This window comes from Anolis sagrei, chromosome 3 (genome assembly GCF_037176765.1).
Source record: "Anolis sagrei isolate rAnoSag1 chromosome 3, rAnoSag1.mat, whole genome shotgun sequence".
Taxonomy (NCBI): Eukaryota; Metazoa; Chordata; class Lepidosauria; order Squamata; family Dactyloidae; genus Anolis; species Anolis sagrei.
Genome location: NC_090023.1, coordinates 172,673,302 through 172,697,558, shown reverse-complemented (window position 1 = coordinate 172,697,558; position 24,257 = coordinate 172,673,302). Strand labels below are relative to the sequence as shown.

General features: G+C 42.3%; 2 protein-coding genes across 2 annotated transcripts in view; one reads left to right on the top strand and one right to left on the bottom strand.

The window, feature by feature from the left end:
• The window catches only part of VSIR (V-set immunoregulatory receptor), a 37,758-nt gene extending 25,331 nt beyond the window's left edge, over positions 1-12,427 (bottom strand). Inside the window, exon 1 of the mRNA XM_060768856.2 lies at positions 12,185-12,427. Coding sequence (XP_060624839.2) covers positions 12,185-12,248 — 64 coding nt within the window. The 5' untranslated portion in view covers positions 12,249-12,427. The remainder of the gene's footprint in view (positions 1-12,184) is intronic.
• The window catches only part of CDH23 (cadherin related 23), a 648,000-nt gene that overhangs the window by 549,411 nt on the left and 74,332 nt on the right, over positions 1-24,257 (top strand). The window contains exons 37-38 of the mRNA XM_067465691.1: positions 18,908-19,129; positions 19,229-19,348. Coding sequence (XP_067321792.1) covers positions 18,908-19,129; positions 19,229-19,348 — 342 coding nt within the window. The remainder of the gene's footprint in view (positions 1-18,907; positions 19,130-19,228; positions 19,349-24,257) is intronic.

Genomic DNA, 24,257 nt, shown 5'->3' with positions numbered 1-24,257 from the left:
TTAAAATGGTAGAAGCACAAAGTTGTGGCAAGGAAGCACAAAGTGAAGAGGCAGAAGCATAATTTTCTTCATACTATACTCATTTCAGCCTCTCTCCCTCTCTTGCTCCCTATCCTTTTCTCTCTTCATGAAGCCAAACAGGTCAGGAATAATAGCCACACAAAATCTACTAACTCAAAATTCCTCAAAGCAGACAGTAATCTTGTCCAAAGCAGGCAAAAGCATGAGGCATGGAGGCTGTTCCCTTGAAGCCCTAAAGCCCTGTACTTTTGTGCCAGCACTCCCACTGGCGCTAGCTCTTAACACAAAACACTGCTCTTGTGTCAAAGCAAACCCAGACCAAGTGACAGCTCTTAACTCAAAATTCCCTTAAGTTGGGATGCTCTTAAGTAGAGGTTCCACTGTACAGGGTGTTTTAACACGAGGGACCCAATTTCAAAGGAACATTGGACAATCAGGTTCATCTTTTTGAAACACACATCTAGTTCAAAATATAAACAACTAGCTGTCCCCTGCCACTTGTTGCTGTGGCCCAGTCTATTGAACTGGAAAATAAAGTAATGAGAAAGTGTTGGTTTCTAATATATGTAATTTCTTTATGCTTGTGGGTAAACAGTATTTCTTGCTGTTTCTTTGTCGGTGTTGATGTGGAGATTGTCTGGTTTGCCCACCCTGGAACACGCAAGATATCATTGTCCTTCTTTAAGGGTCCCTTTCAAATCTATGATACTATATCTCTGTGTGTGAATCATATCTATCTATCTAACTAACTATATCTATGGCTGGATGGCTCTTTGTCAGGAGGACTTTGATTATGTTTTCTTGCCCTGATGAAGGGAGTTGGATTGGATGGCCTTAAGTATTTTCTGTTGGTCATGGGGGTTGTGTGTGGGAAGTTTGCCCCGATTCCGTCATTGGTGGGGTCCAGAATGCTCTTTGATTGTAGGCGAACTATAAATTCCAGTAACTACAACTCCCAAATGTCAAGGTCTATTTCCCCCAAACTCCATCTGTGTTCATATTTGGGCGTATTGAGTGCTTGTGACAAGTTTGGTCCAGATCCATCATTGTTTGAGTCCACAGTGCTCTCTTGATATAGGTGAACTACAACTCCAAAACTCAAGGTCAATGCCCACCAAACCCTTCCAGTATTTTCTGTTGGTCATGGGAGTTCTGTGTGCCAAGTTTGGTTCAATTCCATCATTCAGAATGCTCTTTGTTTGTAGGTGAACTATAAATCCCAGCAACTACAACTCCCAAATGACGAAATCATAATTTTTTGAGTGATGGTCACTCCTTGTGTTGTGAGATGTTTTGTTGCCAAATTTGGTATGATTTCATTCATTGGTTCTTTTGTTTTTAAGATACTCTTTAGGCACAGAGCATTTATATATAGATAGATAATAAACTGTAAAATAAAATTGATGTATATTGTTAACCTCTATTACTATTTTATTATTTTTATTATTGTATATGTTTATATGTATTTGGCTTTTTTTTTCATTTTTTGTGTGAGCTCCTTTTTGTGGAACCTGGTTTAGCTACATCTTTAACAGCTTTACACCATATGGTCCATGGTAAATCTAGCAATGGAAAATTTCTCTGGTGCCCCCACTTTCCCTTGATGTCCTAAGGATGTGTTTATTTTGTTTAATGGTGAATCCATTCCTATCCATTTGAATGGTGGTCTCCAATGGTGCAGCTACATCTTTGCTCTCCAACACAATATATCAGTGGTTTTCAACCTGGGGGTCGGGACCCCTGCAGGGGTCGCCAGGGAGTGTCAGAGGGGTTGCCAAATACCATCAGAAAACACAGTATTTTCTGTTGGTCATGGGGGTTCTGTGTGGGAAGTTTGGTCCAATTCAATTGTTGGTGGGGTTCACAATGCTCTTTGAGTGCAGGTGAACTATAAATCCCAGCAACTACAACTCATAAATGTCAAGGTCTATTTTCCCCAAACTCCACCAGTGTTCACATTTGGGCATATTGCGTATTCATGTCAAGTTTGGTCCAGATCCATCATTGTTTGAGTCCACAGTGCTCTCTGGATGTAGGTGAACTACAACCCCAAACTCAAGGTCAATGCCCACCAAACCCTTCCCATGTTTTCTGTTGGCTATGGTAGTTTTGCGTGCCAAGTTTGGTTCAATTCCATTGTTGCTGAAGTTCAGAATGCTCTTTGATTGTAGGTGAACTATAAATCCCAGCAACTACAACTCCCAAATGACAAAATCAATCAATCCCCCGCCCCCCAACCCCACCACTATTCAAATTTGGGCATATTGGGTATTTGTGCCAAATTTGGTCCAGTGAATGGAAATACATCCTGCTTATCAGATAACTGCATTACAATTAATAACAGGAGCAAAATTACAGTTATGAAGTAGCAAAATAATGTTATGGTTGGGGGTCAACATGAGGAAATGTATTAAGGGGTCACGACATTAGAAAGGTTGATAAACACTGCAATATATGAACATTGTGGAATGGTAAAATTCAACAACATGTAATCATTATATGATTATACAATGGCGTAACTTCCCAACAGGATACAAGCTTACAGGATAGAACTCCAGCTAATTTTGCAACAGACTAAAAGTCCTCTTCTTTGTAAATGCTGTACTTGGAGTGCTGCTTTCAGTGAGGTGGGGTCTTTCTTCACTCTTCTACATTGCACTGCTCAAAGTGCTTTGAAATGCTAACATCAAAACAGGAAATTATTGGCTCCTCTGCAGATAACATACCTTACGGCCACATGAAGCCCTAAGGCTGTTTTTGCAACCTACCACCAGACTATACTTTTTCTTTGAGGAAAATGAGAGGATTGCCTCATCTGGAAACTTCCTAAAGCAGCAATTTATACTTTAAATAACCCACAGGGCCTATTATACTTACACAATTTTTTTCAAAACCCAGGGCAGATCATTTGGTCCCTGGAGCTATCACTCTTTCTAACATCCATTATGAATCAAGAGTAGATAATCTTTTTCTGAGAGATAGCTGAATTAATTTATTTAGAAAAGTTCTCAAGGGCAACATGTTAATAACTGGGTAGGCATAGAGACAAAAACTAGGGTCACAATATATCACTTGAAAGTCTTATTTCAACTAGTGAATCTCAAAATTTGGTTCTCCAGATGTTTTAGACATCAACTTCCAGAATTCCCGACTGTTGGCAAAATCAGCTAGGGCTTCCAAGAGTTCAAAATACTCAGAAGACCAATTTTTGGGAATCATTGAACTAGACTTTTTAAGAGTCGAAAAGAAAGAACACATATAAAAAGGTTGGAAAATATTATCCCTGGAAGAAGAGGATAGTTCATTTTCCCTGAAATCTCAAGGAAAGGGATGCTCCTGACTTGGCAGCCCTAATTAACAATGGTTTTTCTGTTCTTGAAGAAATTGATTTGACCAATGTAATGGTGTGCACTAATAACACAAGGGGCTGGCTATCTTAACAGCATAGCACATTCTTTGAGGACCACAGCCATGGCTACTTTCCAAAGGGACATACAGTGGGAAAAAATATTTCGTCAGATACCGATTGTACAAGTTCTCCCTTAAAACAATGAGAGAGGCCCGTAATTGACATCATAGGTAGACCTCAGCTTTGAGAGACAACATGAGAAAACACATCCAGAAAATCACATTGTCTGATTTTTAACAAATTTATTTGCAAATTATGGTGGAAAATAAGTATTTGGTCCATAACAAAAGTTCATCTCAATACTTCGTTATATAGCCTTTACTGGCAATGACAGAGGTCAAACGTTTTCTTAAGTCCTCACAAGGTTGGCACACACTGTTTCTGGTATGTTGGCCCATTCCTCCATGCAGATCTCCTCAAGAGCTGTGATGTTTTGGGGCTGTTGCTGGGCAACATGGACTTTCAACTCCCTCCAAAGGTTTTCTATAGGGTTGAGATCTGGAGACTATCTTACTTACTTACTTCTTACTTACTTACTTGGGCAATCCCTCGTTGGACGAGTAAGATGGTCTTCCATCATGGGTTTCCCTGTGGGTCCTTATGTGGCTGTGAGGCCTATTCTTGCTCTGCATCTTCTTCCGCAGTGAGGGTATTGGTTTCCAGGTGGAAGGTGGTCTCGGACGGGGTTGGCTTGACGCGCCTTCCTCTTGGCACGCTTCTCCCTTTCACCCTCCACTCGTGCCTCCTCGAATTCTGCAGCACTGCTGGTCAAAGCTGACCTCCAGCTGGAGCGGTCAAGGGCCAGGGCTTCCCAGTTCTCAGTGTCTATGCCAGAGTTTTTAAGGTTGGCTTTGAGCCCATCTTTAAATCTCTTTTCCTGTCCACCAACGTTCCGTTTCCCATTCTTAAGTTCAGAGTAGAGCAACTGCTTTGGGAGACGGTGGTCAGGCATCCGGACAACGTGGCCGGCCCACCGGAGTTGATGTTGGAGGACCATCGCTTCGATGCTGGTGGTCTTTGCTTCTTCCAGCACACTGACGTCTTCCCAGGAGATTTGCAGGATTTTCCGGAGGCAGCGCTGATGGAATCGTTCCAGGAGCTGCATGTGATGTCTGTAGACAGTCCACGGTTCACAGGCATATAGCAGGATTGGGAGGACAATAGCTTTATAAACAAGCACCTTGGTATCCCTACGGATGTCCCGGTCCTCAAACACTCTCTGCTTCATCCGGGAAAATGCTGCGCTCGCAGAGCTCAGGCGGTGTTGTATTTCGGCGTCGATGTTGACTTTGGTGGAGAGGTGGCTGCCAAGGTAGCGGAAATGGTCAACATATTCTAATGTTACACCATTAAGCTGTATCTCTGGCATTGGAGAGGGGATGGCTGGTGACTGCTGGAACAGCACTTTGGTTTTCTCAATGTTCAATGACAGGCCAAGCTTCGTGTATGCTTCTGCAAAGGTGTTGAGAGTGGCTTGTAGATCTTCTTCTGGAAACTATCTAGGCCACTCCAGGACCTTGAAATGCTTCTTACGAAACCACTCTTTCATTGCCCTGGTGGTGTGCTTGGGATCATTGTCATGCTGAGAGACCCAACCAAGTTTCATCGTCAGTGCCCTTGCTGATGGAAGGAGGTTTGCACTCAAAATTTCACAATACACGGCCCCATTCATTCTTTCATTTATACAGATCAGTCACCCTGGTCCCTTTGCAGAGAAACAGCCCCAAAGCATGATGTTGCCACCCCCATACTTCACAGTAGGTGTATGGCGTTCTTTGGATGCAACTCAGCATTCTTTCTCCTCCAAACACAACGAGTTGTGTTTCTGCCAAACAGTTCTACTTTGGTTTCATCTGACCATATGACATTCTCCCAATACTCTTCTGGATCATCCAAATGCTCTCTAGCAAACTTCAGTCAGCCCCAGACATGGACTGGCTTAAGCAGGGGGACACGTCTGGCACTGCAGGATCTGAGTCCCTGGCAGCGGCGTAGTATGTTACTGATGATAGCCTTTGTTACGTTGGTCCCAGCTTTCTGTAGGTCATTCATTAGGTTCCCCCATGTGGGTCTGGGATTTTTGCTCACTGTTCTTGTAATCATTTTGACCCCACGGGGTGAGATCTTGCGTGGAGCCCCAGATCAAGAGAGCTTATCAGTGGTCTTGTATCTCTTCCATTTTCTAATTATTGCTCCCACAGTTGATTTCTTCACACCAAGCTGCTTGCCTATTGCAGATTCAGTCTTCCCAGTTTGGTGCAGGCCGACAATTTTATTTCTGGTGTCCTTCGACAGCTCTTTGGCTTTCACCACAGTGGAGTTTGGAGTGTGACTGCTTGAAGTTGTGGGCAGGTGTCTTTTACTTTGATAACAAGTTCAAATAGGTGCCATTACTATAGGTAATGAATGGAGGACAGAGGGGCCTCTTAAAGAAGAAGCTACAGGTCTGTGAGACCCAGAAATCTTGCTTGTTTGTAGGTGACTAAATATTTTCCACCATAATTTGCATCTCTATGTCCACTCAGTCTATCTCTCTTGCACTCTCATTTGAAAGCCCTAGTCTTCAGTCTGTCTGCTTTAACTCTTATAACACCAGAAACTATAATAAAGCCGCACCAAAGTCCAGTTGTATTCAGAGGCCCCAGCAAGGAGTAGACTTGGCTTGTTTGATGAGATTTCAATGCCAGGGATAACCAGGAGATCAGTAGCAGCTCAGGCTCACAAACCAAATGGATGTTCTTGCAATATACAGGGTATTTCACAGGATTTTCAGTCTAATATTTCAGCCTGGAGTTTTTGCCGAGCATGTGGCTTAGAGAGACAGCCTGAGTCTTGGAGGATTTGAGTTCAAAGCTAAATTCAGCTTTGGGATCCCATTTACACAAGGAACAAACGTAGCATCTTCAAAACTTTATCCAGAGTTGATTCATTCCCACCCTGCTCTAATTCTGAAATAGGTTTTGTGTAACCCTTTGTGTTGTTTCCTCTGTAATCCTAAAGACAGGCATCCTATTTACTAGGCAAGATGAGACCCTCTCTATTATTATTATTATTATTATTATTATTATTATTATTAACTTTATTTATACCCCGCAAAATCTTCCGAAGGTTTGTACCAGAGTCTTTGCAGTTCAATCTTTAAATCCTCATATCGTGTCAGCTTTTCTAGTTGTTTCTCTTCAATCCTGCTGTCACCTGGGATTGCAACATCGGCAATCCACACTCTGTTTATTATTATTATTATTATTATTATTGTATTATTATTATTATTATTATTTTACTGACACAAAAGCACAGTATGTTACAGCAAACGTGATCTATATGCTGGATTTCGTATCACAAAATCACAAGTAAAATACTTCCCAAGCATCTAGGACTGTGTGTTGTTATTAATTATTATTATTATTATTATTATTATGAAAAGAATCAGCCTAGTTCCAGAGGGTGGAATGCACTGGCAAGCTTTCTCTGAATAAATCTTTCCAAGAACCCCTGTGATAAGATAAGATCACAGTATTCAATGTGAATACTCATAATAACAAATATCTTCTGTATCCCTCAACATGGCTTCTTGCTAAATTGTGTAATTCAGCAATTTGAGAAATTCTAGCACATTATATGTAGGCGCTTCTAAAGTCCAAATATGTATATCGATTTTACTTTTTGTAATGTTCTGGCATGAGATATTCCTTTATTTTTAAAAAATTACACAATGTGTGTTCAGGTTATAAACAAGCAGACTGTAATACTAGTAAACACACTTCCTCTGGGATTTCCTTATTGCCAGCTGTGGAAGGACAAATATCTCTTGTAAGAGGGATACATCTGAACCTCTCATCACAGGGAACTCCTTGCAAAGAAGCTATGACAGTAATATATTTGTTACATTTATTACATCTTTCATATCTACAGCAAATTTTTTGCATGACACAAAGAATACAAATTTGGCCATTCAGCAAAAGTATTCTATACTAGCCGTCCCCTGCCACGCATTTCTGTGGCCCAGTCTGGTGATCTGGAAAATAATTAGAAAGTTTTGGTTTCTAATATATGTAATTCCTTTATGCTTGTGAGTAAACAGTATTTCTTGTTTCTTTGTCAGTGTTGATGCGGAGAGTGTCTAGTTTGCCTACTCTGGAATATGCAACATATCATACTCCTTCTTTAAGGGTCTCTTTCAAATCTATGATACTATATCTGTGTGTGTGAGAGAATCATATCTATCTATCTATATTTATGACTGGGTGGCTCTTTGTCAGAAGGGCTCTGATTACATTTTCTTGCCCTGATGAAGAGAGCTGGACTGGATGGCCTTAAGTATTTTCTGTTGGTCATGGGGGTTCTGTGTGGGAAGTTTGCCCCATTTCTATCGTTTGTGGGTTTCAGAATGCTCTTTAATTGTAGGTGAACTATAAATCCCAGTAACTACAACGTCAAAATCTATTTCCCCCAAACTCCATCTGTGTTCATATTTGGGCATATGGAATATTTGTGCCAAGTTTGGTCGAAATCCATCATTGTTTGAGTCCACAGTGCTCTCTGGATGTAGGTGAATTACAACTCCCAAACTCAAGGTCAATGCTCACCAAACCCTTCTCGTGTTTTCTGTTGGTCATGGGAGTCCTGTTGTGCCACGTTTTTGGAGTTCAGAGTGCATAGGTTAACTATAAATCCTAGCTGCTACAACTCACAAATGACAAAATCGCCTTATTTTGAGTGATAGTCACCCCTTGGGTTAGTAGGTGTCATGTGTCCAAATTTGGTGTCAATTCTTCCAGTAGTTTTTGAGTTATGTTAATCCCACAAACGAACATTATATTTTTATTGATATAGATCACCAAAATCTGAGACTTAATGCTCCCCAGATACATTCCTGTCAATTACTAGGCAAATCTATCCAATTTAGTTTCTTTTCAATTATTTCTTTCAAGAATATTAATGCAGTATACTAATTACATCCTCTCCTAAGAACTGGTGAGTTTTTCTCAATTTCTCTGTTTTCACCTACTAAACAACCTGCCAGTTTCACTTACTAAAAAACTTCAGGGTGAAGATAGTGAAGATAGTTCCAAATAACAGCTGGCTTTTATTTTTGAACATATGACATCAAGAACTGTGTTTGGTTGCTTCATCCCAGCAGCTCCTTGTCTACAACAAGGGTACTCAAACTTTTTAAAGAGATGTAAATTGGCTCACAGCAAAGTTAAACAGCATCCACCAGACTGTGTTAGCTAAGTGCTATTTTGGGATGGTTTTGGACAGTTCCTTGCAGTTGGGGCGGCAAGCTTTACGATTATTTTGGCAAAGTCCGAAAGGGAGGAGAGCTTATAAAACCAAACATATGTTGTTGCTGTCTCTTGATCCTTTCCCTTAACATATGATTCACTAGGTCTAATTTACAGCAAGCTCAAGAGCGATTGCTTGGCGAACCAAAGCTACCACACCTACAAAAACAAACAAAATCAAAACCATGTCCTTTCATATTCAAAAAACAAGCCCTCGAGGCATCCAGTGTGAGATAGCGGCTAGAAGCAAGGTCAGCTGAGGGTAGCCGGGCATGGATTGAAGGCCCAGAGGCCACTTGGGACGTCAGACTTTTGCACCCAGCCAGATATTTACGTAGCAATTCCCATGGAACAGCTTCGAAAGCAGAACTACAAGATCAAACTGACAAGGACTTGCATACTTTTGAAAGGCTTTGAAATACAGCCAGGTGTATCAGGAATGACAGCAAAGGCAGGCAATGTGACGTACTACTTAAGATATATCCCTCGAAATATTCATCTAAGGGGAAAGGGGCTTCCTCAAACCAGTCTCAAGAGATCTGTACCTCCCTTTGTACTAGGTCACCCCAACCTAGGGCAAACCTACACTGATGTTCAACATCACTTTAGCTGCTGTGGGTCGGGCTAGATATACACTGCCATATAATCCAAATTATTAAATCAGATCATTCACATTATCTGCTTTGACCTCGATTGTATGAGGCCCCTTCTACACTGTCTTTATATCCCAGGATCTGACCCCAGATTATCTGATTTTCCCAGATTATATGGCAGTGGAGACTCATATAATCCAGTTCAAAGCAGATAACTTGCGATCAGATCCTGGGATATAAGGACAGTATAGAATGAGCCTGAGGCCGCATCTACACTGCCATATAAAATACAGATTGTCTATTTTGACCTAGATTATATGGCAGTATAGACTTCGATAATCCAGTTCAAAGCAGATAATCTGGATTATTATATGGCAGTGTAGAAGGGGCCTATATCTACACTGCCATATAATCCAGTTCAAAGCAGACCATCTAGTTTTTATATGGCAGTGTAGATGGGGCCTCGGTGCTATGGAAATCATGAGAGTTGTAGTTTCACAAAGGAGTACATCTACACCAGTCATGGGCAAACTTCGGCCCTCCAGATGTTTTAGACTTCAACTCCCACAATTCCTTACAGCTATTGTTAGGAATTGTGGGAGTTGAAGTCTAAAACGTCTGGAGGGATGAAGTTTGCCCAAGCCTGATCTACATGTTAGAATGAATACACCACTTTTGTGGCTCTATCCCACATTTAGAACTCCAAGGCAGAATGCTCCAAGTAAAGACATTAGACAACACTTCAACTCTTACAGCACTTGAACTGCCAGAGCTCAGTGCTATGGAATCCTGGAATTTGTAGTTTTGGGAGGCACTTGCACTCTTTCTCAGTGAAGGCTCGAGACCTTATCATTATAATAATCAATATAAATAAAAACATAATGTTCGTTTGTGGGATTAACATAACTCAAAAACCGCTGGACGAATTGCTGCCAAATTTGGCCACATGACACCTGCTAACCCAAGGAGGGACCATCACTCAAAAAATTGATTTTGTCATTTGGAAGTTTTAGTTGCTGGGATTTATAGTATACCTACAATCAAAGATCATTCTGAACTCCACCAATGATAGAATTGAACCAAATGTGGCACACAGGACTCCCATGACCAACAGAAAATACTAGAAGAGTTTGGTGGGCATTTACATTATTTGGGGGTTGTAGTTCACCTACATCCAGAGAGCACTGTGGCCTCAAACAATGATAGATCTGGACCAAACTTGGCATGAATATTCCATATGCCCAACTAGGAACACAGATGGAGTTTGGGGAAATAGACCTTAACATTTGGGAGTTGTAGTTACTGGGATTTATAGTTCACCTACGATCAAAGAGCATTCTGAACCCCACAAACGACAGAATTGGGGCAAACTTCCCACACTGAACTCCCATACTTAAGGCCATTGAGTCCAACTCCCTTCACCAGGGCAAGAAAATATAATCAAAGCCCTCCTGACAAAGAGCCATCCAGCCATAGATATAGATAGATATATATATGAGTCTCTCTCACACACACACATACACACAGATACAGTATCATAGATTTGAAAGGGACCCCTAAAGAAGGACAATCATATGTTGCATATTCCAGAGTAGATGAACCAGACAATCTCCACATCAACACTGACAAAGAAACAATAAGAAATACTGTTTACCCACAAGCAGAAAGAAATTACATATATTAGAAACCAACACCTTCTCATTATTTTCCAGATCACCAGACTGGGCCACAGCAACGTGTAGCAGGGGACGGCTAGTCTTCTATATAAATAGAAATGAAATGTTTGTTTGTGAGATTAACAGAACTCAAAAACCACTGGATGAATTGACACCAAATCTGGACACAATCCACCTCTCACGCCACCGAGTGACCATCACTCATAAAAATATTGAAAAACACAACAGAGGGGACTTTAAAAACAAAAAAAATACATTACAATGCATGCGCAAAACCGCATATATACACAAATATATATATACATACACAAACTGCACCACAGCAATGCATGGCAATGGGCAGCTAGTAAGTAATAAATCCGAAAAAAAAGCACAGATCCTCTGCGTCTCATTACCAAAATCATTATCCAATAGCAATTCAGACAGGGCAGTTGAAGTGGCAACAAACTGCCTTCATGCTGAGATGTAGATGCACCCAAAGTCTTCCGTCTTCTCTGCCAATGAGTGTGAGTGCCACACCAAAACTACAAATCCCAGGATTCCATAGCACTGAACCAAGGCAGTCGAAGTGGGATCTAACTGCATCCAATCCACAGTATAGATCAGGCATGGGCAAACTTTGGCCCTCCAGGTGTTTTGGACTTCAACTCCCACAATTCCTAACAATTCCAAAGGCACTTGGGAGTGCATCTATACCAGGAATGGGCAAACTTTGGCCCTCCAGGTGTTTTGGACTTCAACTCCCACAATTCCTAACAGGAATTGTGGGAGTTGAAGTCCAAAACACCTGGAGGGCTGAAGTTTGCCCATTCCTGGTATAGATGCACTCTCAAGTGCCTTTGGTTGCCATTTGGCTTGGAGTGGATGTCAGACACTACAAAAGAGAGAAGCACAGTTCCAGGACTATGGATGGAAAAGTTCCCACCTGAACATCTCAGGGTGCATCTCCACTGTAGAATTGATCCAGTGTGGTCCCACTTTGCCTGCCATGGCTCAGTGCTGTGGGATCCTGAGAGTTGCAGTTTTGCAAGGTCTTGCACCTTCTCTGGCAAACCAAACTAAAATCCCCAGGACTTCACAGCACTGGAGCCAGAGAAGGAAAAGTGATGCCAAAACGCAGCAGGAGAGGCAGCCAGGAAGGAACAGATGCAAGGAGAGCAAACCAGAGGTGCAAGGAGAAGAGTTTTCCTCCTGCCTTACCTTCCTGGGGCGCCAAACCGAGGGCGAGTGGGACCAGCAGCCACCACTTCCCCGCGTGGTCCATCCCGTGGCCCAGGAGAGTTTCGATGATGGATCCAAGCGGCTCTCCGTGGGTGAGACTCCTTATCCTGGGCAGCGGTTGCCAGAGACTCCCAACCAAGGCAAAGAAAGGAAGGCTTGCAAAACTCTCCGGAAATGTGTGTTGACCAGTAGCAGCAGCAGCTTCCAATGCGCCCTGCTTAGGCGAGGCGGCAGAGCGGCGAAACAGCGCCCCCTGGAGGCCAGAAAGGAAAGGGGAGGGCAGGCAGTCCCAGAGTTAGAAACATCCCACTTACAAACTTTTAAAAAGTTTTTTTTTTTTAGATTTAATACATTTTATTTAATGAAGTTAATGGGATACAAAATATATAAAAAGGAGAAACATCTAGAGCAGTGGTTCTCAACTTCCCTAATGCGGCGACCCCTTAATACAGTTTCTCATGTTGTGGTGACCCCCAACCAGCAAATTATTTTCATGACAACTTCAAAACTGTATTGTCGAAGGCTTTCATGGCTGGAATCACTAGGTTCTTCTGGGTTTTTTTGGGCTATAGAGCCATGTTCTAGAGGCATTTCTCCTGACGTTTCGCCTGCATCTATGGCAAGCATCCTCAGAGGTAGTGAGGTCTGTTGGAATTAGGACAATGGGTTTATATATCTGTGGAATGGCTGGGGTGGGGCAAGGAGCTCTTCCCTGCTGCAGTTAGGTGTGAATGTTTAGCTGATCACCTTCATTAGCATTTGAAGGCCTGCCTGAGCCTGGGAAAACAAGAGAGATCCTCTCACCTCTGCAGGAGTCTACCGTATACCATGCAGCTGTGGACAAGTCTACATAGGGACCACCAAACGCAGCGCCCAGACAGGCATCAAGGAACATGAAAGGCACTGCAGACTACTTCAACCAGAGAAGTCAGCCATAGCAGAGCACCTGATGAACCAGCCTGGACACAGCATATTATTTGAGAACACAGAAATGCTGGACCACACCAACAACCACCATGTCAGACTACACAGAGAAGCCATTGAAATCCACAAGCATGTGGACAATTTCAACAGAAAGGAAGAGACCATGAAAATGAACAAAATCTGGCTACCAGTATTAAAAAACTCTAAAATTATAACAGCAAAACAACAGAGAGGAAATAACCAGGCACAGATTAACACCTCCCAGCAACAGATTTTCCCAGGCTCAGGCAGGCCTTCAAATGCTAATGAAGGTGATCAGCTAAACATTCACACCTAACTGCAGCAGGGAAGAGCTCCTTGCCCCACCCCAGCCATTCCACAGATATATAAACCCATTGTCCTAATTCCAACAGACCTCACTACCTCTGAGGATGCTTGCCATAGATGCAGGCGAAACGTCAGGAGAAATGCCTCTAGAACATGGCTCTATAGCCCGAAAAAACCCACAAGAACTTCAAAACTGTAATTTTGCTACTGTTATGAAGCATAATGTAAATATCTGATATGCAAGATGTATTTTCATTCACTGGACCAAATTTGGCACAAATACCCGATACACCCAAATTTGAACACTGGTGGGGGTCTGATTTTGTCATTTGGGAGTTGTAGTTGCTGGGATTTATAGTTCACCTACAATCAAAGAGCATTCTGGATTCCACCAATGATGGAATTGAACCAAACTTGGCACACAGAATTCCCATGACCAACAGAAAATACTGGAAGGGTTTGATGGGCATTGACCTTGAATTTTGGAGTTGTAGTTCACCTACATCCCGAGAGCACTGTGGACTCAAATAATAATGGATCGATGTATTGTCGAAGGCTTTCATGGCCGGAATCCATGGGTTGTTGTAGGTTTTTCCAGGCTATTTGGCCATGTTCTGGAAGCAATTTTTCTCCTGACGTTTCGCCTGCATCTATGGCAAGCATCCTCAGAGGTATTTATTTATTTATTTATTTATTTGCTTTATTTCTATACCGCATTTTTTCAGCCCTTGACAGGCGACTCAATGCGGTTTACATGGTACAATTATCAAACAGTGTCAGTGCAATTAAAACATAACAATACAACAAACAGGATCAACAGCATCAATCCACAACAATTAACAATCAACAAGACAGATCAACAAGACAAACATAACATAACGCCTCCGTTGAAATCAGATCCGTTCTCATAATCCTTGTGCCATTCCTATGTTCCATTTACCATCTTCCTATGATTGGTTGCACTGCTTAACCAAACGCTTGTTCATAAAGCCAGGTCTTAACCATTCTCCGAAACGTCAGCAGCGAAGGTGCCTGCCTGATGTCTGCCGGTAGGGCATTCCATAGCCGAGGGGCCACCACTGAGAAGGCCCTGTCTCTCGTCCCCGCCAAGTGCGCCTGTGACGCAGGCGGGATCGAGAGCAGGGCCTCCCCAGATGATCTTAATGTTCATTCAAGGTAATGAGGTCTGTTGGAACTAGGAAAAATGGGTTTATATATCTGTGGAATGACCAGGGTGAGACAAAGGACTTTTGTTTGCTGGGGCTAGCTGTGAATGTTTCAGCTGATCACCTTGATTTGCATTCAATGGCTTGGAAGCTCCTGGGGGGAATCTTTTGTTGAGAGTGATTTCATGTGCCTGTTTGGATAATGGATCGACCAAATTTGGCATGACAATCAATATGCCCAAATGTGAACTCTGCTGGAGTTTGGGGAAAATAGACCTTAACATTGGGAGTTGTAGTTACTGGGATTTATAGCTCACCTACTATCAAAGAGCATTCTGAACCCCACCAAGGTTAGAATTGGGCCAAACTTCCAAAACAGAACCCCCATGACCAACAGAAAATACTGTGTCTTTGGTGACCCCTCTGGCACCCCCTCGCGACCTCTCCAGGGGTCCTGACCCCCAGGTTGAGAAACGCTGATCTAAAGATAGTCAAATAATGGGTTGTTGTAGGTTTTTTCGGGCTATATGGCCATGTTCTGGAGGCAATCTTTCTCCTGACGTTTCGCCTGCATCTATGGCAAGCATCCTCAGAGGTAATGAGGTCTTGGAACTAGAAAATGGTTATATATCTGTGGAATGACCAGGGAGACAAAGGACTTTTGTCTGCTGGACTGCTGTGAATGGTCCAGAGACAAAGGACTTTTAGACTACTGGATAGCTGAATAGCTGATCACCTTGATTTGCATTCAATGGCTTGGAAGCGCCTGGGGGGAACCTTTTGTTGAGAGTGATTTCATGTGCCTGTTTGGATAATGGATTGAGCAAATTTGGCATGACAATCAATATGCCCAAATGTGAACCCTGCTGGAGTTTGGGGAAAATTAACCTTGACATTGGGAGTTGTAGTTACTGGGATTTATAGCTCACCTACAATCAAAGAGCATTCTGAACCCCACCAAGGTTAGAATTGGGCCAAACTTCCCAAACAGAACCCCCATGACCAACAGAAAATACTGTGTCTTTGGTGACCCCTCTGGCACCCCCTCGCGACCTCTCCAGGGGTCCTGACCCCCAGGTTGAGAAACGCTGATCTAGAGATAGTAAAATAATGGGTTGTTGTAGGTTTTTTCGGGCTATATGGCCATGTTGTATTGGCATTTTCTCCTGACGTTTCACCTGCATCTATGGCAAGCATCCTCAGAGGTAGTGAGGTCTGTTGGAACTAGGAAAAAGGGGTTTGTATATCTGTGGAATGACCAGGGTGAGACAAAGGACTCTTGTCTGCTGGAGCTAGGTGTGAATGTTTCAACTGACCACCTTGATTAGCATATAATGGCCTGACATTGCCTAGAGCAAACTTTTGTTGAGAGGTGATTAGATGTCCTTGTTTGTTTCCTCTCTGTTGTTGTGCTCTTGTAATTTTAGAGTTTTTTTTAATACTGGTAGCCAGATTTTGTTCATTTCCATGGTTTCCTCCTTTCTGTTGAAATTGACCACATGCTTGTGTATTTCAATAGCTTCTCAGTGTAGTCTGACATGGTGGTTGTGAGAGTGGTCCAGCATTTCTGTGTTCTCAAATAAAATTACAACTTTCTTTCTTGTCTAGCACTGGTTGCCAGCACATGTTAAGCCTCAATGAACACAGTCTGCCTTAGTTTCTCACCCACAAAAGTAGGAGTTACAGGGAAATATGGGCTGTTAAGTCAGAGCTTAGTGCAATGTGGGTGTCGATGTGACACATCACACTGAAGCAACTTCTCAGGAGACTTCTCCTTTTGCTTCCAGCTGTGCACAACTATGATGTGTGTATGTTTGCGTGTGCTGGTGGGGAAATCAGCTTGCAATGGGAGAGAAGTTGTGGCAATCAACCACACTTGCAATGGTTCGTGTTATGTTGGACATTTTAACTCTCCAAGCCAAGTGACCTTTGATCCCAAACAAGCACCATTAAAATAACCAAATAACCTTTGTGAGAAGGTGCCAGATTGAACGTAGGAAATCAAAGACAAAAACTCCAAAATGTACAGGAAAGACAGTTGTGTGGTCACATGTGAAACTAAACAGAGGAGCTTGCGAGAGGCACTGAGCAAGCTGTTTCTTGCGTGCCCATGAAGAACTTCAACCACGGGATATTGCACAACTGCTTCCTCATGTATTTATATTGTTCTGTGGTTTCAAGAGGTTTCGTTTAAGATATGATGCAGGAAGAGCAAGTGGCCTAATCATCATCTTAAATTTCTTGATGATGTTGATGGGGCACCAGAAGGGGCACAGTGCTGGTACTTACAGTGATCTTTAGGACTTGGTATTCAAGTACACCGTAGTTCAGTGCAGTTTTAAAATCTTGTTGTTGTGTGCCTTCAAGTCATTTCTAACCTACAGTGACCCAGAGACAGTGCTATCACAGGGCTTTCTTGGCAAGCTTTGCTTAGGAGAGGTTTACCACTGCCTTCCTCTAAGGCGGGGAAAGTGTGGCTTAGGACTTCATCAGACAGAACTGGGGGAAATGGGAGAAAGCAAGAGAAATTGTCTTCTTTGCATGTGGAATCATCTTCTTTGCATGGCATTTTGTCTTCAAAGAAGACAGAATTTACTTACCCATGCCACACAGTATCACCTCCCAGCTCAACTATCTGCTTAGAGGAGACATTGTTTGACACCCATTGGCTCCTCTGCTCTCCCTCCCAATGCCCATACTCTTGAGGAGACACAAGGTATAATTCTTAATGCAGAAACCCTTCTCTGGGCTTCTTTTTTTCCTCCCAGTCTCTTTTTAAAAAATATTTTTTATTATGTATTGTCAAAGGCTTTCATGGCTGGAATCACTGGGTTATTGTAGGATTTTTCGGGCTATATGGCCATGTTCTAGAGGCATTCTCTCCTGACGTTTCACCCGCATCTATGGCAAGCATCCTCAGAGGTAGTGAGGTCTGTTTGAACTAGGAAAATTGGGTTTATATATCTGTGGAATGACCTGGGTGGGACAAAGAATTTATTTATTTACTGTATTTGTATGCTGCCTTTCTCAGCCTATCGGCGACTCTTGTCTGTTGGAGCTAGATGTGAATGTTTCAACTGACCACCTTGATTAGCATTTGATGGCCTGGCAGTTTTTTCTGGTTTGGCTTGTTAGTGCCTGGGGGTATCTTTTGTTGAGAGGTGATTAGCTGTCCCTGATTGTTTCCTCTCTGTTGTTTTGCTGTTGTCATTTTAGAGTTTGCTATTTTTATATTTGGTGTGGCTTCTTAGTGTATTTTGTTTTGGCTTTTAAAGTCCCTTCCACTGTGTTTTTCAGTGTTTTTATGAGTGATGGTCACTCATCGGCCTGATAGATGTACTGTGTCCAAATTTGGTATTAATTCATCCAGTGGTTTTTGAGTCATGTTAATCCCACAAACGAACATTGCATTTTTATTTATATAGATAAAAGGTGGTGTTGCATACTGAATTGGCTGGGGATTTTTATTTTCCTCCTGTTAAAATGCTCTTTTAAAAGAAGTTTTGCAAAATAACTAGCGAGTTATATTGCTTTTAAATTTCAACACACCCCTACTGTCTGTCTTCTCCGGACATTTCGCCTGCATCTATGTCAAGCATCCTCAGAGGTAGTGAGGTCTGTTGGAACTAGGAAAATTGGGTTTATATATCTGTGGAATGACCAGGGTGGGACAACAGCAAAACAACAGAGAGGAAACAATCAGGGACAGCTAATCACCCCTCAACAAAAGATTCCCCCAGGCACTAACAAGCCACACCAAAAAACTGCCAGGCCATCAAATGCTAGTCAAGGTGGTCAGTTGAAACATTCACACCTAGCTCCAACAGACAAGAGTTCTTTGTCCCACCCTGGTAATTCCACAGATATATAAACCCAATTTTCCTAGTTCCAACACACCTCACTACCTCTGAGGATGCTTGTCATAGATGCAGGTGAAACGTCAGGAGAGAATGCCTCTAGAACATGGCCATATAGCCCGAAAAAACCTACAACAACCCACTGATCCTGCTTGTTATTGTTGTGAGCCTTCAAGTCATTTCTGACCTATGGTGACCCTAAGGCAAATCTACCACATACACAGGCGTAAAGTAAACTGTCAACTTTATATGCCAATAACAGGATGTTATCCGCCCCTGTTTAATAAATTAACACAGATGAGGCCGCAGCTCTCTTACCCAATGACCTTACAATTTAACTGTCAATTTCACCAATGTACTGAGATTGCAATGCATGGCTCATGTCTCTGCTCCTCATCCTCTCCTTCCCACTGTGTGATTCCTCACAGGCAACTACTACAGTATATGTCACCATCGTAGATGAGAATGACAATGCTCCAGTATTTCGGCAGCAGCAATATGAAGTCACATTGGATGAGGGCCCGGGCACACTCAATGCCATCCTTATCACCATCAATGCACTGGATCTCGATGAAGGTCCAAATGGCACAGTTATTTACACCATCACAGAGGGGAACATCATGAGTACCTTTCACATAAACAGCACTACGGTTAGTATGAGATTAGGTCACTGTTTTACCATCATGCTGAGCTGCTACATAAACTCACATGCTGACATAATTGCTGAGATTTGTGCTTTCTTATTGTAGGGACAAATCTGCACCAGGAAGGAACTGGACTATGAAATCAGCCATGGTCGTTATACACTACTAGTCACAGCTACAGACCAGTGTCCGATTCCTTCACGAAGGCTCACGTCTACTACAACGGTATGTATCTCTTATGGGAAACAGACTCAAGCAAGTCCCTATTGTTCTAGATAATCAAGAACCCATTCTGAAAGAGTTCTTCCAAGTGCCTTCTCATTTCAGGAGTTGTTGTTATTGTTGCCCTGTGTCTTCAAGTTGTGTCCAATGTATAGTAACCCTAAGACAAGTCTACCAAGCAGATTTCTTGGAAAGATTATTCAGAAATATTGGTCATTACCTTCCTCCAAGGCTGAGTGAGACTTGACCCCGGGTTTCCATTGCTAGGTAGGGATTTGAACCCATACCTCCAAAGCCTTAGTCCAGGGGCCCTCAAACTTTTAAAGCTAAGGGCCGGGTCACGTCCCTCAGACTGTTGGGGGGTTGGACTATAATTTGAGAAAAACATGGACAAATTCCTATGCACACTGCAGATATATTATTTGTACTGCAAAAACATGAAAGAACAATACAGTATTTAAAATGATGAACAATTTTAATCAACATAAACTTACCAGTATTTCAATGGGAATGGAGGGCCTACTTTTGGCTGATCAGATAGCAAGTTAATTTAGATCATTGTTGTTGTTGTGTGTATGTGATTTGGAGTTGTTTCAGATTTTTTGTTGTTTATTCGTTCAGTCCCTTCCAACTCTTTGTGACCTCATGGACCAGCCCACGCCAGAGCTCCCTGTCAGCCGTCACCACCCCCAGCTCCTTCAAGGTCAAGCCAGTCACTTCAAGGATAACATCCATCCATCTTGCCCTTGGTCGGCCCCTCTTCCTTTTTCCTTCCTTTTTCCCCAGCATCATTGTCTTCTCTAAGCTTTCCTGTCTTCTCATGATGTGGCCAAAGTACTTCATCTTTGCCTCTACTATCCTTCCTTCCAATGAGCAGTTGGGCTTTATTTCCTGAAGTATGGACTGGTTGGATCTTCTCGTGGTCCAAGGCACTCTCAGAACCTTTCTCCAGCACCACAGTTCAAAAACATCTATCTTCCTTCGCTCAACCTTCCCTATGGTCCAGCTCTCACATCCATAGGTTACTGCGGGGAATACCATTGCTTTAACTATGTGGATCTTTGTTGCCAGTGTGATGTCTCTACTCTTCATTATTTTATCAAGATTGGCCATTGCTCTCCTCCTAAGAAGTAAATGTCTGATTTCCTGGCTGTAGTCTGCGTCTGAAATTTATTATTTATTTATTTGCAGCATTTATATTCCACTCTTCTCACCCTGCAGGGGACTTAGGGAGGATTACAGTGTACACATATATGGCAAACATTCAATGCCAATTTTGACATACAACATATACAGCCATACACAGAGGCTATTTAATTTTTTCTGGCCACCAGGGGAGCTGTCGCTTTCATCGTCCATCTGCGACACTGATGAAGTACTTCCGCATTCCCCACATGCTTTTTTGCTGGAGTGCTTTGCTGGATTCTTTTTTATGGCCTCATAAATTAATTAATTTAGCCTCCCCACACTTTAAGGTGGTACCTAATTTTCCTACTTGACAGATGCAACTGTCTTTCGGGTTGCAAAGGTCGACAATAGGCTATACAATTGGTTGGAAACCCACTCCAACCCAGGCTGGCTTCGAACTCATTACCTTTTGGTCAGAGTGATCTTAATGCAGCTGACACTCAGCCAGCTGTGCCACAATCCCGGTGAAGTAATATTTGCACCTTGAAATACAAAGTCAGTCACTGCCTCCACGTTTTCTCCCTCTATTGCCAATTATCAATCAGTCTTGTTGCCATAATCTTGTATTTTTAATGTTTAACTGCAACCCAGCTTTTGTACTTTCTTCTTTCACCTTTATTAGAAGGCTCCTCAGTTCCTCCTCGCTTTCGGCCATCAAAGTGGTGTCATCTGCATATCTGTTAATGTTTCTTCCAATTTTAACCCCAGCCTTGCATTTGTCAAGCCCCGCACATCGCATGATGTGTTCTGCATACAAGTTGAATAGGTTGGGTGAGAGTATACAACCCTGCCGTATGCCTTTCCCAATCTTGAACCAGTCTATTGTTCTTACTGTTGCTACTTGGTCCTTATACAGATTCCTCAGGAGAGAGATTTCAGATTTAGTGTTACCCTAAGTCTAAAGTTTAGACCAGGAGCCGAGTAAATGACCTTGGAGGGCCGCATCCAGCCCACAGGCCTTAGTTTGAGAACCCCTGCCCTAGTCCAATGCTGAAACCACAACATCATGCTGGCCACATTATAAAGCAAGCACTTGTAAGTGAAACACATGTTTTGCTGTTTCATGAAGTGTACAGCAAAGTTTTTGCTCTCTCTATGAATTATGTCATATTATACAATTGCCATTACATTGTACAATGCATTTAAAATAGCTTCCCTAGTAGCAATTCTCACCTATGGAAGGAAACCCCATGCACATCTTCCTGCGGAATGGTATGCATCTTTGTGACTTCTACTTAATGTGTATCATGATTTAACCAGCAATAAAATCACTGAGGTCTGGTAAATTGAGTAGGCAATCATTTGTGTGGTTTGGATCACCTAGGTTGTAGTTTCAATAAGCAAAACTACTATGTTTCCTGGACCCCTCCTCCCCAACTGGCAGATTCTTCCATTCTGCTCTTGAAACCTGTTTGTTCTTTCACTAATGGCAAGAACTACCTGGCTCTGTTATTTATGGTCATCATAAAGGAAACAATTCTTGATTTCCAGTGGCTTCTCATGAAAATGGCATGTATTTAATACCATCATGACAAATGTGCCCTCGGTGGCACAGTGGGTTAAAGCACTGAGCTGCTGAGCTTGTTGACCAAAAGGTCGCAGGTTCGAATCCTGGGAGCGGCGTGAGCTTCTGCTGTCATCAACAGCTTCTGTCAACCTAGCAGTCTGAAAACACGCAAATGTGAGTAGATCAATAGGTACTGCTCCAGCGGGAAGGTAATGGCGCTCCATGCAGTCATGCCAGCCACATGACCTTGGAGGCGTCTATGGACAACGCCGGCTCTTTGGCTTAGAAATGGAGATGAGCACCACATCCCAGAGTCGGACATGACTGGACTTCATGTCAGGGGAAAACTTGTACCTTTACCTATGACAAATGTTGGAAAAGATCTGAGAAAAGTTCACAGTGATGTCTAGGGAACTTTAGTGTGCAATTGCTCCACCTCATAATAATGTCTGCCATAGGAGAGTCATTTAAATTGCTCTGCAAGGGACAAATGTAAGGGAGGTGGAGAAATTACTTTTGCTTTCTTATCAGTTGTGGTGCATATTGCTGGCTTCTAAAACCCCATGTCGCTTCCTCACTTTGGTCTGTGATGGTGATAAACTGGATATGCACGTTCTTGCTTCGGCTAGATTTAAAAAGTCATGAGAACAACTTTGCAGTTTGCAATGTAAAATCACCTTTATTTTCAAACATCCTCTTTCCCAAAACTTAGGAACTGCAAACTTTTTTTAGTAAATTGCACATGTTAGTACTAGGGTGTATAGCTGTGAGGATTCTTCCTGTGGTTAATTCCTAAACACAAAGGTTTTGAAATATAAATTTGTCAGAAGACCACATCCTCTGACTTGGTAGCTGCATTCTATAGGGAGCATACAACACCCCTATTAAAACAGCTTCATTGGCTGCAGATAAGTTGCCGAGCCAAATTCAAGGTGCAGGTCATGACATATAAAGCCCTAAATGGTTCGGGCCATGCCTATCTCCATGATCATATCCCCTTCTATGAACCGGCGTGAACTCTAAGATCTTCCGAGGAGGCCCTCCTTTCACTCCCACCACTGTCACAAGTACGGTTGGTGGGGACGAGAGAGAAGGCCTTCTCGGTGGTGCCCCCCATAATTCCTACCTATTACCCCAGTCATTCCTCGAATAGGCCCTGGAAATGAGCAGCCACAGACCCGTACCTACTATTGCCGTTAGCCTGTTATAGCACTGTTCTTAATTCCAGGCCCCCTCATATTTTGAGTTTGCACTAGCCTTGGCCCGGCTTTTAAATGCTCTGAATAGGCAGGATTATTTTTAATATACATGTGTTATTGTGATAATTTTATGCTTATGTTGCTTTGTTAATTCTATGTTATGCTGTTTACGTTGTATGTTTCGGTGATGTTGCTTGGAAACCGCCCTGAATCCCCCTCGGGGGGATAGAGCGGTATATAAATAAATAAATAATAATAATAATAATTATTATTATTATTATTATTATGGCACAGAGCAGGCAGTAGTTATTCAGTGGCTAGAGAAAGAGCATCAAATGCACTTTCAACACATACGCAGAAATCAGGAGGATGGAGCAAAAGCGAATTTTCTCTATATTACTTCAAACCATTTCAAACTTCTGCTGCAAGTTTGATGAAACTTTACTGTGCTATTTTATGTGATGCAGCAACAGTTAGACAGAAACTTACATTTATTTACAGCATATCATTACAGCAGATTTTTTTATGAGCTGGACATAAAAAAAACAAAGGGGGTTTACTTCTGAAATTATTTAATTCTGAAACGTATGATTGCAATATGATCCCTATTGCCTCTTCCTTTTTTTGAACCCACCTTGGACATGTGACAGTTCTTGTTCCATAGATGGCCAAAGACTGTGAACATCACTTTCCTTTCATTGGATATTAATGAGATTGCCCTATGGTTACATGAATCACCTGATGTCTCTTTTCTTGAGGTTTGAAATGTATATTGAGCATTGCTTTGTTTTCAGGCCCTCTGTCTCCTTTTTCAAAGTTCCATTTGTGAGCCACAGCCATGTTTTTTCTTTGTCAATTTGGCTCTCAATTTTTGCCAGAAACTGTCCATGGAGAGCCTTCTTTTGCCAGTTTTCTCTTCTGTTCTGGATTGTGTTTTTATGGTATTCTCTCTTTGTCTTTTGCACTTTAAGCAGTTTACTACTATTGACTTCCCTCAATGTTGGTTCTTGACTGCCAT